This window comes from Lynx rufus, unplaced genomic scaffold (genome assembly GCF_022079265.1).
Source record: "Lynx rufus isolate CCGP_SWC_20201006 ecotype Redwood Valley unplaced genomic scaffold, mLynRuf1.p SCAF_9, whole genome shotgun sequence".
NCBI classification, from domain to species: Eukaryota; Metazoa; Chordata; class Mammalia; order Carnivora; family Felidae; genus Lynx; species Lynx rufus.
Window position 1 is genome coordinate 66,284,668 of NW_025814897.1, and position 12,648 is coordinate 66,297,315.

The 12,648-nt window shown below is 39.3% G+C and overlaps 1 protein-coding gene across 4 annotated transcripts in view; it reads left to right on the forward strand.

Moving 5' to 3' along the window:
- ZNF143 (zinc finger protein 143) overlaps window positions 1-12,648 on the forward strand; it is a 56,376-nt gene that overhangs the window by 4,631 nt on the left and 39,097 nt on the right. For 3 of the 4 annotated variants that reach the window (XM_047070488.1, XM_047070485.1, XM_047070487.1), the window contains exons 2-4: window positions 8,378-8,554; window positions 11,790-11,908; window positions 12,223-12,315. In XM_047070488.1, the coding sequence (XP_046926444.1) occupies window positions 11,797-11,908; window positions 12,223-12,315 (205 nt within the window). In that variant the 5' untranslated portion in view covers window positions 8,378-8,554; window positions 11,790-11,796. The remainder of the gene's footprint in view (window positions 1-8,377; window positions 8,555-11,789; window positions 11,909-12,222; window positions 12,316-12,648) is intronic. The other variant, XM_047070486.1, reaches the window with a different exon arrangement.

The window sequence follows — 12,648 nt, forward strand, 5'->3', positions numbered from 1 at the left end:
AAAACTTTAAAGTTTTTAAACTTTAAAGGAGGGGTGACTCTGCGGCTCAGTCGGTTTAAGCATCCAATTCTTGGTTTCGGCTCTGGTCATGATCTCAGGGTTTGTGAATTTGAGCCCCTCTGAGCTGACAGTGCAGAGCCTGCTTCGGATTCTCTTTCTCACTCTCTTTCTGCCCCTCCCTTGCGCACTGTCTCTGTCTCTCTCAAAAAAAAAAAAAAAAAAAAGAAGAAAAAAAAAGACTGTAAGAGGAGAGAGGAGCAGTAGATAACGAAACAAGCCTTACAGTCACAAACGAGGTTCATAGACCTCACTTTCCTCACCTGTAGAAAGAAAACTGGCATGTTTTGGGGTGCCTGGGTGGCTCAGTTGGTTAAGCATCCAGCTTCAGCTCAGGTCATGACCTTGTGGCTTGTGAGTTGAAGTCCTGCATCAGGCTCTGTGTCAGAGCCTGGAGCCTGCTTTGGATTCTGTGTCTCCTCTGCCCCACCCCTGCTTGTGCTGTCTCTCTCAAAAATAAAACTTTAAAAAAACAACAACAACAACACACAAAAACTGGCATATTTTGAGTACATCTGAAGTGCTAGGGCTTTATATACATTGTTTCACTTTTTTTTTTTTTAACATTATTTTACTTCTGACAACAGTCCTATCAGACGGGTATTCTCCCATTTTTTCAAAAGAGAAAATGGGAATTCAGCAGCAGGTTAATTGCCTAGGAGCTGAGCAAGGAGTCAGATGCTAGAATACCAGCAAATTATTAAGCCATATACAGTTGGAATCTATGATAATAAAAATGTGACTAGTATCCATAGTGACCTGGGCTCCAAGCCAAATAACAGCAAATACTATAGGATTCAAATGATGACTGAGATCTGGCTAGTTGGGGACAGAGGCACCATGGAAGAGCCGGTGACAATTAAAAGCTCTTCCCTGTGCCTAGACTGCTCTTTCTACTCTTCCTATTCCTAGGAAATGTTTACTTATCTTTTTATGCCCAAATTTCCATGTCATCATCTTTGCATCCTGAGGAAAGTTAGGTGCTCCTTACTCTGTTAATGCCTCTGTTTATAATAACTTTTTTTAAAGTAGTTTTATTTTTTAAAGCCATGAGAGTCATACATGGTAAATATTTTTTTAACTTATAGAATGTGTACAGTAAAAATTAAAAGTCCCTTACCCACTCCACCACATCTCCTAATCCCATTTCTGGGAGGTAACCACTTGAATTTTTAAATGTATATACAAGCATATGCAGATGTTTATATACATTTAAAAAAATTTTTTTTAACATTTATTCATTTTTGAGAGAGAGAGAGAGAGAGAGAGAGCATGAGCAGAGGAGAGGCAGAGAGAGAGGGAGACACAGAATCCGAAGCAGGCTCCAGGCTCCGAGCTGTCAGCACAGAGCCCGACACAGGGCTCGAACTCACAATCTGTGAGATCATGACCTGAGCTGAAGCCGGACGCTCAACTGACTGAGCCAGCCAGGCGCCCCTATATACATTTTTAAAAACATGAACGCAGTCATACCATACATAAATACTTCTTCTGCAATTTGCTCCCCCCCCCCCCCCACTTACAATATATTTTGGACATATTTCTTACCATTTCATATCCCATTCTTTTTCATGTCTGCATGTTTCATTTATGAATGTCCTATAGTTTATTTAATTTGTCCTTTGGGTGCACTTTTAGATTGTTGACTAATTTTTGCTATTATAAATAATACTACAATGAACTTTGCACACTTAAGAGAGTGTCTGTTTAATAAGTCCCAAGAAGAATTACTTTGTTGAAAATTGCATTTAAAATATTGATAAGTAGGGATGCCTGGCTGGCTCAGTCAGGAGCTTGTGACTCTTGATCTCGAGGTCATGAGTTGAGCACCACATTGGGTATAGAGATTACTTAAATAAACTTAAAAAATAAAAAATAAAATATTGGTAAGTGGTACCAAGTTGTTCTAATTATTGTGGTCCCTCCCCTAACATTGTGTTTAATTACCTGTTTTCACTTGTCTCGCACCATGGAATGAGTTTCTTAAAGACAAGAACTTCTTTTTACTTCTCTGTATATCTAAAGGGTTGTGTGCACACACACACACACACATATACACATATACATGTGCATATACACACACACACATGTACATGTATACATATACTACTCAAAATATCAGTCCTGGGTATTTATCCAACAAATGTATATATATTTTTAGTAGTTGATCATGGTAAAGGTAAAGACCTATAGGAGAATAATAGGAGATGAAATTTGAAAAATGGATAGAACCCAGACTGGAGAGTAGCCTGAATGTCAGACTAAGGAACTGGAGTTTAGTTCTATAAGTAGTACAACTATAAAAGATCATGGGGGAGGGGCGCCAGGGTGGCTCAGCCTCCAACTGGTGATTTCACAGTTCATGGGATGGAGCCCCACATCAGGCTCTGTGCTGACAGCATGGAGCCTGCTTGAGATTCTCTCTCTCCCTCTCTGCCCCTACTCCACTTGCACTTGCTCTTTCTCTCAAAATAAGAAATAAACATTAAAAAAATTTATTTATTTAAAAAAATAAAGTAACCCAAATTGGAATTCATCATGCTAGTGATTTTTGTAAGAAAGTTGATGCTGAATAGAGAAATCCATACACGCAATTTTCAGAGAAAAAGGCCTTGCTTGGCCTTCTATCAAGACTTGGTGAATATATGTATGTTTATATATTTAAAAAGTATATATAAAGCCTTGGGCTTTTCTGAGAGTGTCAAATAATCCAGTAGCTCATGTAAGAGTTGCTGGGCCCGGGGCGCCTGGGTGGCGCAGTCGGTTAAGCGTCCGACTTCAGCCAGGTCACGATCTCGCGGTCCGTGAGTTCGAGCCCCGCATCGGGCTCTGGGCTGATGGCTCAGAGCCTGGAGCCTGTTTCCGATTCTGTGTCTCCCTCTCTCTCTGCCCCTCCCCCGTTCATGCTCTGTCTCTCTCTGTCCCAAAAATAAATAAACGTTGAAAAAAAAAAATTAAAAAAAAAAGAGTTGCTGGGCCAAATGGTTAGAAGATTGACTTTGCTACTTATGTTGTGAAGTTAAGGATACTGTTTATTTTTATTTTTTTAAGTTTATTTATTTTTGAGAGAGAGTGAGCAGGGGAGGGGCAGAGAGAGCAGAGGAGAGAAGAGAGAACTGGAGCCGGATGCAGGGCTTGGATTCATGAACTATGAGATCATGACCTGAGCTTTGGCTCAGGGGTCAGATGCTTAACCAACTGAGCCACCCAGGCACCTCTAAGGATACCATTTAACTTTTCTTGAGTTTCATTTTCTTCATCTGCAAAACTGGGATAAAATGGTTCTTTATTCATAGGATTGCTAGAAGAATTAAATGAATTAGTAATGTCTGGCATATGGTAAGTTTTATGGAAGGGTTAGTTATTATCTTTATCATTTGATATTTAATATATTAGTATTATTAATATTCTTATTAATCTATTAAATAATATTAGTATCATTAAGTACTAGAATTTTCGTCAATATTGGTGGGACATAAGGGTGCCTGGATGCCTCAGTCTGGTTAAGTGGCCAACTTCGGCTCAGATAATGATCTCAAGGTTTGTGGGTTCGAGCCCTGCATTGGGCTCTGTGCTGAAAACTCAGAGCCTGGAGCCTGCTTTGGATTCTGTCTCTCTCTCGTGCTCTGTCTTTCAAAAATAAGTAAACATTAAAAAATTTTTAAAAATATATTGGTGGGATGTAGAATGTGAGGAGGTTATGGCTAGAACAAGACCAGAGGATAGAATGACCAACTTGTCTTGATTTGCTCAAGACTATTCCAGTTTTAAAACCAAGTCCCCCACTTAAAGTGGAAAGTCCCATATTCGGGGAAACTCCTCAGTCTTGGGCCAATTGGAATGGCTGTCCAACCTGCTGGAGAAGTTACTAGAGTCTAGATTGTGATGTTTGCACTCTGGGGAAATGGGAGAGTACTAAAGGTTTTGAGACAGAGAACTGCTATGATTGGATTTAAAAGCACTTGGACTGCTGTGGAGATTACACTGAAGGAAGGTAGGAGTGGACTTTAGGAGGCTGATGTAATAATCCAAGTGGGTAATGGTAGCCTCAATTAAGACAGTCTAATAGAAGTGAATGAATTTGACAGGTATTTAGGAAATAGAGTGATAGTTCTTAGTGATTGGCTGGAGAATAAGGGAGATTTCAGCTACTGGGCTGGTGATTGCATTTGTTAGAGGTAGAAATGCAACAGGAAAATTTCATGGGAAAACCTGTTGGGATGGAGGTGACTATAGACCATGGAGGTCATTGAGGCCAGTAAGCAATGAGACATATAGATAGATCAACAGCTCTTTAAGAGAAAGGACTAGATAGATTTTAGAGAGCTTGCAAGTTTCAGAGATCTTTGAAGCCATGCGAATGGATGCGATTGTTCAAGAGGAAAAGTGCATAAAATGAAAAAACAAACTAGGACAGAAACTTGAGGATCCTACATATTTAGGACCCCATAGGAGAATCTGGAAAGGGTTAGCTAGGAAGTTGGAGAAACCCAGAAGCATGTGGATGCCACAGAAGCCAAAGCAAGACATTGTTCCAAGGAGATAAAGGTCAGTGGTATTGAATCAAGTATGATACAACTGAAAAATAGCCATTACATTTTTTAAATGTTTAACTGTTGTCATATTAGGTCCTTTTTTAAACTTCCTAAAAATCTGAGGTATAATCTTCAGTATGCATTTGATGAGTTTTAGCAGTTGTATTCGCCCAGATGGTCATCACTCAAAAGAAAATCCCCCAACCTTCCAACCACAGTTTGGTTTCTATCACTGTAGATTAATTTTGTCTGTTCTTGGATATTATATTAATAGAATAATACAATATGTATTGTATCTGGCTTTTTTCCCTCAACACAATACTTTTGAGATTTATCACTGTTATTGTATGTATAGTAATTTGTTCCTCTTCATTGCTAAGTAATATTCCACTATATAAATTTATCACAACTTCTTTATCCATTCTTTAGTTGATGGACACTTAGGTTCTTTTCAGTTTGGAACTGTTGTGAATAAAACTGCCACAGACAATTCTTGTACAAGTTTTTCTGCAAGATACACATACATTTTCACTGGGTGAAAGCCTAGGAATGGCCAGTGAACTTTATGTTAAATTGGAGATTCGTGACAGCCAGGGCAATTTCCTTAGAATTAGGGACAGAAACCAGATAGATGATAATGAGAAATCAGGAGGTATTCTTAGTAACAACTGTTAAGGAAATCTAGCTAAAGTAATCTAGTCTAGATAAAAAGGAAAGAGACTGGTAGCTAAGTCAGATGTGAGATTGTTTATTTGATTTTATTTTTGTGCTTTTTAAGTTCTTGATGGGAAGGAATTAGAAGAGAGAGGGATTGTTTTCAGAAGAGGTCCCTGTGATCCCTAAGGAGGAAAGACAAATGAAATGTAGGTTGGAGGGATTAGTTTTACCTTGTAGGAAGGTAATCTGGCAGGAGAGAAGGAGGAAGCATGTGGAAATGCAGTCAAGTGATAGATTTGTTGGCAGAGAATTCCTCTATGATGATGTCTATATTTTCTGTGAAGTTGGGGACTGATTAATTTGTTGAAAATGAGGTGTCAGGGATAAGGAATGGGGGATAACAGGAAAGGGAGTGAGGGATAGAGAGGTTTGAGGCAAATGGAAAATATTTTAGAGGGACCTGGTTGGCTCAGTCAGTAGAACATGTGACTCTTGATCTCAGGGTTGTGAGTTCCAGCCCCACGTTGAGTATAGAGATGACTTAAAAATAAAAAATCTTTGGGGCACATGGGTGGCCTAGTCTGCTAAGTATTCGACTTCAGCTCAGGTCATGATCTTGTGGTTTGTGAGTGTGAGCCCCATGTCAGGGCTGACAGCTCAGAGCCTGGAGCCTGCTTCGGATCCTGTGTCTCCCTCACTCTCTGCACCTCTGCCCTCCCTCTCTCTCTCAAAAATATATAAAAACTTAAAAAAAATTTTAAACCTTAAAACGTATTTTAAATAGTTACCATGAAGAAACAAACAGTTTGCTGGACAACTTTGGAAGTTCAGAGAAGGTTGGAAGAACTCAAGAACTCTTATGGCGCTGAAGGCCTGTTTCATTTATTTTTATTTTTATTTTTTTTAAGATTTTATTAATCTCTACACCCAGTGTGGAGCTCAAACCTACAACCCTGAGATCAAGAGTCGTATGCTTCCCCGACTGAACCAGCCAGGCGCCCCAGGACTGTTCCATTTAACTATCAATAAGTTATTAGATCTGAAAAGTGCTTTGTAAATGTGATACCTACAGAAATAGTTATTTCTAGTTATTTCTGTCTAGAGGTATATGTTTAAACTATCCACATTTAGTGTCCTATTCAACACCTTTTTGGACAGAGGATCTATTTTGTTTAGGAGTTGTGTGTCAGGAATGCCCTCTGTAATTTTCATAATTGTCTAACAATTATGCTTTGCTTCCCTTACCCATGTAAAAATAGCAATTTGAATAATAAAATATTAACATATACGATGTTTATCTTAGAGAAGTAAAGTGCAATTTAGCAGAGTAGTTTTCAAATGACTTTCTTATGCCTTTTTTTAATGGAGCAGTGCCAGAAGTGGCTTCTGAATATGCCAGAATCTTTCTCCTGCTGCTTCTATTCCTCAAACTCCCTAGTCTCAGTAAAAGCAAACCGGGGCATGCTTAGCAACCTGCTGCCTGCAGGTGTGCCCTTACCAACCCATGTTGTCGGTGCTAATCTATTGAGGTTTAAGAGAAATATTTTTTAAAGCTCTTTTTTATATCAATGGTTCAGTTAAGATCAAACCATCACCAAAATTGGCATTCCTGATGATTAGACCTAGCTGTTCATTTCTAAATTCTTATCTCTGCTCTCACCTCTTTTTCTCATAAGTATTTTTAGCTTTAGGCCTGGTAGACCTTATCTCAGCTACCTGCCAGTCAGTATCAAATACTCAGTTTCTGAATGGTCCTGGACTTTGGCAAAGCCTTCAAGTTTCAGCATTTCACCCATCCACTAGAATATTCTTCCCAGTTAAAACTGGTAGTATATGGGGTGGGAGGGAGGGGAGGGTGGGTGATGGGTATTGAGGAGGGCACCTTTTGGGATGAGCACTGGGTGTTGTATGGAAACCAATTTGACAATAAACTTCATATATTGAAAAAAAATTAAAAAAAATAAAATTGGTAGTATAAATTCTATCACTATATTTTACCCTCCTGTGGAGCCTGTGAAAACTCCCACCTCATTTGCCAGCACATTCTAACTGCCCTGTATTTAACTGAATTACATTTCATCAGTGGAACATACTTAGTCCCTGTGTATATTTAAATAAAACTGAAGAGACTTGAAAGACAGTTTTCTACAAATGCTAACCAAAGCAGTATAACTAATTCTATAAACATCAAATGTACAGGATAGCCCACTATTTTCATGTTGCTGTATACTAAGGAACTTCCTCATTCCAGGTTAGGAGATGTCCTAAAATGTAGCACAAATGACCAGGGTTAAATGAAATAGCACTTCCTTTTTTTAAAGTTTATTTATTTTGAGAGAAAGAGAGACAGTGGTGAGTAGAGGAGGGACAGAGAGAGAGAGAGAGAGAGAGAGAGGGAATCCCAAGCAGGCTCCTAGCTGTCAGCTCAGAGCCCCATGCGAGACTCTGTCCCACGAACCATGAGATCACCATCTGAGGTGAAATCAAGAGTCAGATGTTTAACCAACTGGGCCACCCAAGTGGCGCGCGGAGCACTTTTTATAGTAGGAAATTTTGGAATTGAGAGCAGGTAATAGAAAGACCTAGCTTCTCTGTTATGGTTAGGTGAAATTGACCTGAAGTTAGGGCCTGAGTTTGACAATTTCTGAAAGCCTGGTTTGTGTGGCTCCATGCAAAGAAACATCTAAGATTTGTTAATCTAGATTTCTTTTTGTATCATTTTTTATTGTGATAAGATTACTTGCAGTTAGAGTTCTTGCTTTTATACCTGGACCATTAGATTTATGTCTTCATAATAATTTGTGGTAATAATGGTCTCTAACAAATTAAGCTAACCTTGAAATATATAAGGGCTTCACATTTTATTTTATTTTTTAAGATTTTATTTTATTTTAACTTTATTTTGAGAGAGAGAGAGCAGGGGAGGGGCAGAGAGAGAGAATCCCAAGCAGGTTCTGCAGTGTCAGCACAGAACCTGATGTGGGGCTCAAACCCACGAACCATGGGATCATGACCTGAGCTGAAGTCAGACCCTTAACTGCTTGAGCCACCCAGCTGCCCCTAAAATTTCTTTATATATTCTGTATATAACATTTGCTACATTTCTATAGTATGTTTGTTTTTCTTAGGCTGACATGCATCATCATCATCTTCCAGAAAGGCAGGAAGTTTATATATTACACACTGTCTTCATGGAGATTCCTGTAGTGCTTCAGGACAGCCTCCTCTGTGTCTGATTTTGGCCCATGATTCATGACTAAACCACATGAAATTGACTACCTTTCATAAGGTGGCCCTTTCTAAAGGTATCGTGTCTGTCTTACATGTTCATTTCCACACAACCTGAAAATGTCAATGACAGAAATGATCAAGACATGATGATGGATATGTGAGCAACTATGGGGTGTTTGATCTCTGGCTTGTTTACTTCTTTTCTTCACTATCGTTTTTTCCCCCATGTGATCTTTTTCTAACAAAGGGCTTTGTATCCCAGAGTCTTTCTGAGAACTTTAAAAATAAGAGGGACCTGCCATCACTTATTATCTCTGGTAATTGTAGTGCCATTTGAACTCCCCTGAATGTTTTTTCCCATCACTACTTCATGTATTTGCCAGCAGTTCATGTCCAGGGAATAGTTGTCTATTCATCTTTCTGTTAATGTAGTTTTTTTCTTTTTTTTCCATTAGGAATGAAACTGTAGGTGTTGAAATCTTCCTAAAGAAATTTAACAGTTGAGGCACCTGGGTGGCTCAGTCGGTTAAGTGTCCGACTTCGGCTCGGGTCATGATCTCACTGTTTGTGAGTTCGAGCCCCGCATCGGGCTCTGTGCTGACAGCTCGGAGCCTGGAGCCTGCTTCACATTCTGTGTCTCCCTCTCTCTCTGCCCCTTCCCTGCTCATGCTCTGTCTCTCTCTGTCTCAAAAAAGAAATAAACATTAAAAAAAAAATAAAAGAAATTTAACAGTTGATCAGCTTTCAGACAAGAAATAACTTTTTTTTATTACAGATATTGTCAGTTACCTTTTGATGTTATATATGGTAGTTATTTGGAGATTATAAAAAATTGAGTGAAAATGACAACTTTAGACATTTCTTAACATCACGACCCAAAGTACCTTGTAATCTGCCTTTTAAAAATTTATTTCCTAGGTGAATACTATAAAAATCACAATGCTTACTACATCTTATAGGTGTTTTTCTTTCCATTTCCCTATCTAAATTTGTTTCTGTTATATAGTGACAGAACTTGTTTTGAAAATTAATCTGTCCCAGTCCTATTCTCATCAGGGGTCTTTTTTTTTTAAATATCTATTTATTTATTTTTGAGACAGAAAGCACGCACAAACAGGGGAGGGGCAGAGAACAAGGGAGAGAAAGCATTCCAAGCAGGCTTCTCGCTGTCCGCACATAACCTGACACGGGGCTCAATCCCACGACCCTGGGATCGTGACCTGAGCCGAAATCAGGAGTTGGAGGCTTAATCGACTCATCACCCAGGTGCCCCCTCATCAGGGGTCTTAACAGCAGTATACCAACGTATACTTTGAGGCTTCTCTGATAGTTCTTAGAGGTAGCAAGGAAGTGTTGAAGTTTCAGCCTGCTCTATGAACAGTTATAGATAGGAATCTTTCAGGACTCCCTAAAAAGTCAGCCTTTGATTGACTTTCACCATAGCTGTGATGCTTTTCTATGAGCCTAAACCACAGTTCCCGGCTCTAATTCAAAGAAGATACAGTTGGGGCACCTGGGTGGCTCAGTCAGTTTAGCGTCTGACTTTGGCTCAGGTCACAATCTCACGGTTTGTGAGTTCGAGCTCCGTATCAGGCTGTGTGCTGACAACTCAGAGCCTGGAGCCTGCTTCAGATTCTGTGTCTCCCTCTCTCTCTGTCCCTCCCCCACTCATGCTCTTTCTCTCAAAAATAAATAAACATTAAAAAAAATTTTATTTTAATAAAAGGATACAGTTTATAGGGTTTTTTTTGTTTTGTTTTGTTTTGGTTTATTTTGAGAGAGAGAGATTTAGAGTGCAAGCTGGGGAGGGGCAGAGAGAGAAGGAGAGAGAATTTTAAGCAGGTTCTGCACTGTCAGCACAGAGCCAAATGCAGGGCTCAACCTCATGAACTGTGAGATCATGACCTGAGCCAAAAGAGTTGGACACTTAACTGACTGAGCCACCCAGGTGCCCCAGTTCATAGTGTTTCTAAAACAAAAATGCTTTAAGTAGTCATAAATATAATTGCAAATTATTACAATCTGCACATTTTTCTTTTAAATATTGACACTGAAATCAAATCTTTAGACTTGGAAAGTCCTCGAGAGATCCTCTGGTCCAATTCCTTGGCTCAATGCAGCTAAGTTATCCCAGCTCCTATTTGAGACAACCCAAGGCACACAGAGATTATGGGACCACGAAGTGAGAGAAGGGAGGAAGAGGGTTGTGGTGGTAATTGGTAAAAGAGCTATCATTCATCCATTTATTCAGCACCAATTGTGTGTCTACTGTGTGTCAAGTACTTTTTAGACCTGTGAGTCAGCAGTGAGCAAGCAGATAAAAATCCTGGTGTATTGTAGGTGGGTGGGTGGGGTGGGGAGGATAGATAAGAAACAAAATAAGTAAATATATGTAATATGTTATAGTGCTATGCAGAAGTATGAAAGAGGGAAGAGGGTTAGGGTGTATCATGGTTTGGAGGTGGGAGGTGCAGTTTGAGATGAGGTGAACAAGGAAGCTCTCATTGGGGTGACATTAAGCAAAGACTTGAAGAAGATCAGGGAATACCAATGAAGATACGGAGAAGTATGTTTCAGGCAGAAGGACCATCAAATGTAAAGGCCCTGAGGCAACAGAACACCCACTATGGGGAAAAGCAAGGACACCAATGTGGCTGAAATGCAATGAATGAGGTAGAGAGTAGTAGGAAATGAGGGACAAGATTATTGGCCTCATAGGGCAGCATAAGGACTTTTGGTTTTACTCTAAGTTATCAGAAGGTTTTGACCAGAAAAGAACACTCTGACTGTTGTGTTGAGAGGAGACTGGAGAGGTCACAATGGAGGCAGGAAGACCAGTTAGGATGCTGTTGCAGTAACGTGGGCAAGAGGTGGTAGTGGCTGGAATCAGGGAAGTAATGGCAAACTGAGAAGTGGCCAGATTCAGGATAGATTTCTGAAGACTGACTCAACAGGACTGTGGGAATAAGTGGGGATCTTCAACTATGTTAAACCCAAAGAACTCTGATTATGGAAACTTTAGATATGTTACAAAACTGATAGGCAAGACTTGTCAGTGTGCTCAGTAGTTTACTGATGAATATGAAAGGCGTGCTCTGGACTTTGGGTTAATACTCTTAACCCTGTATATTAAGTGAAATTTCATTGTGCTCGTTTCGGCAGCACATATACTAAAATTAAGTGAAATTTCAGCCTGTTTTGAATTCTGTTTACTTCTGTAGCAAATTTTTGTGGTTGATAAATATTCTTTGTAGCTTTTATTTCATATGCATTGTTCTTTGTTCTCAAGTGCCTGTATTTTTCTTCAAGGTAGAAAATGTTGTTAGCCCAAATAAATCGAGATTCTCAGGGAATGACAGAGTTTCCTGGAGGAGGAATGGAGGCTCAACATGTTACCCTGTGCTTGACAGAGGCAGTAACAGTGGCAGGTGAGCAGTTTTGTGTGAAGGGATCATGTGGGTTTGGAAATATCATTTATCTTAAGGGAGAATGAAAACTCACAACACTGTGTTTACTTCCCTCTTCCTTGTTTAGCACACGTGACCAAAACTAAGCCTTTCTTTTCTTGCTGTGGATACTGGGTGCAATAGGGCAGGGAAATCTTTTTTATAAATGCTAGAATAAATCCCATTTGAGTCTTAAGCAATCTGCCTTATGCCTAATTTTCATTAAAAATTTTTTAACTTAAACAGCACATACATGTGATAGTTATCTAAAGAAAATAACTATTTTTTTATAATAGATGGTGACAATTTAGAAAATATGGAAGGTGTAAGCTTGCAAGCAGTAACACTTGCAGATGGTTCTACCGCTTATATACAACACAATTCTAAAGGTATGTGCCTCATATACAGCCCATGGGTTAATACCAGCAATTCATAACCTCAGAGTTCGAACACCTGGCAGCTTACCCCCCTTCCCAGTCCATCCTAAAGATGCCTCGTTGCATATTACCATTGCATATGGTAATTTTTAAATAGTTTCAGGTTAATTTAAATTTGTTTTGATAATTTGGGGACTCCCTTTGAGATTTTTGGAATACACTCTGGGGTGTGAAAATTAGAGGGAAAGTGGGGGAGTGTCCCCAACCTATTTCTAGTAAGACCTTTCTTGCTTTTTTACTTGAGGTTATTATTTATTTAATGTTTTTACAAAACATGCATAGAAG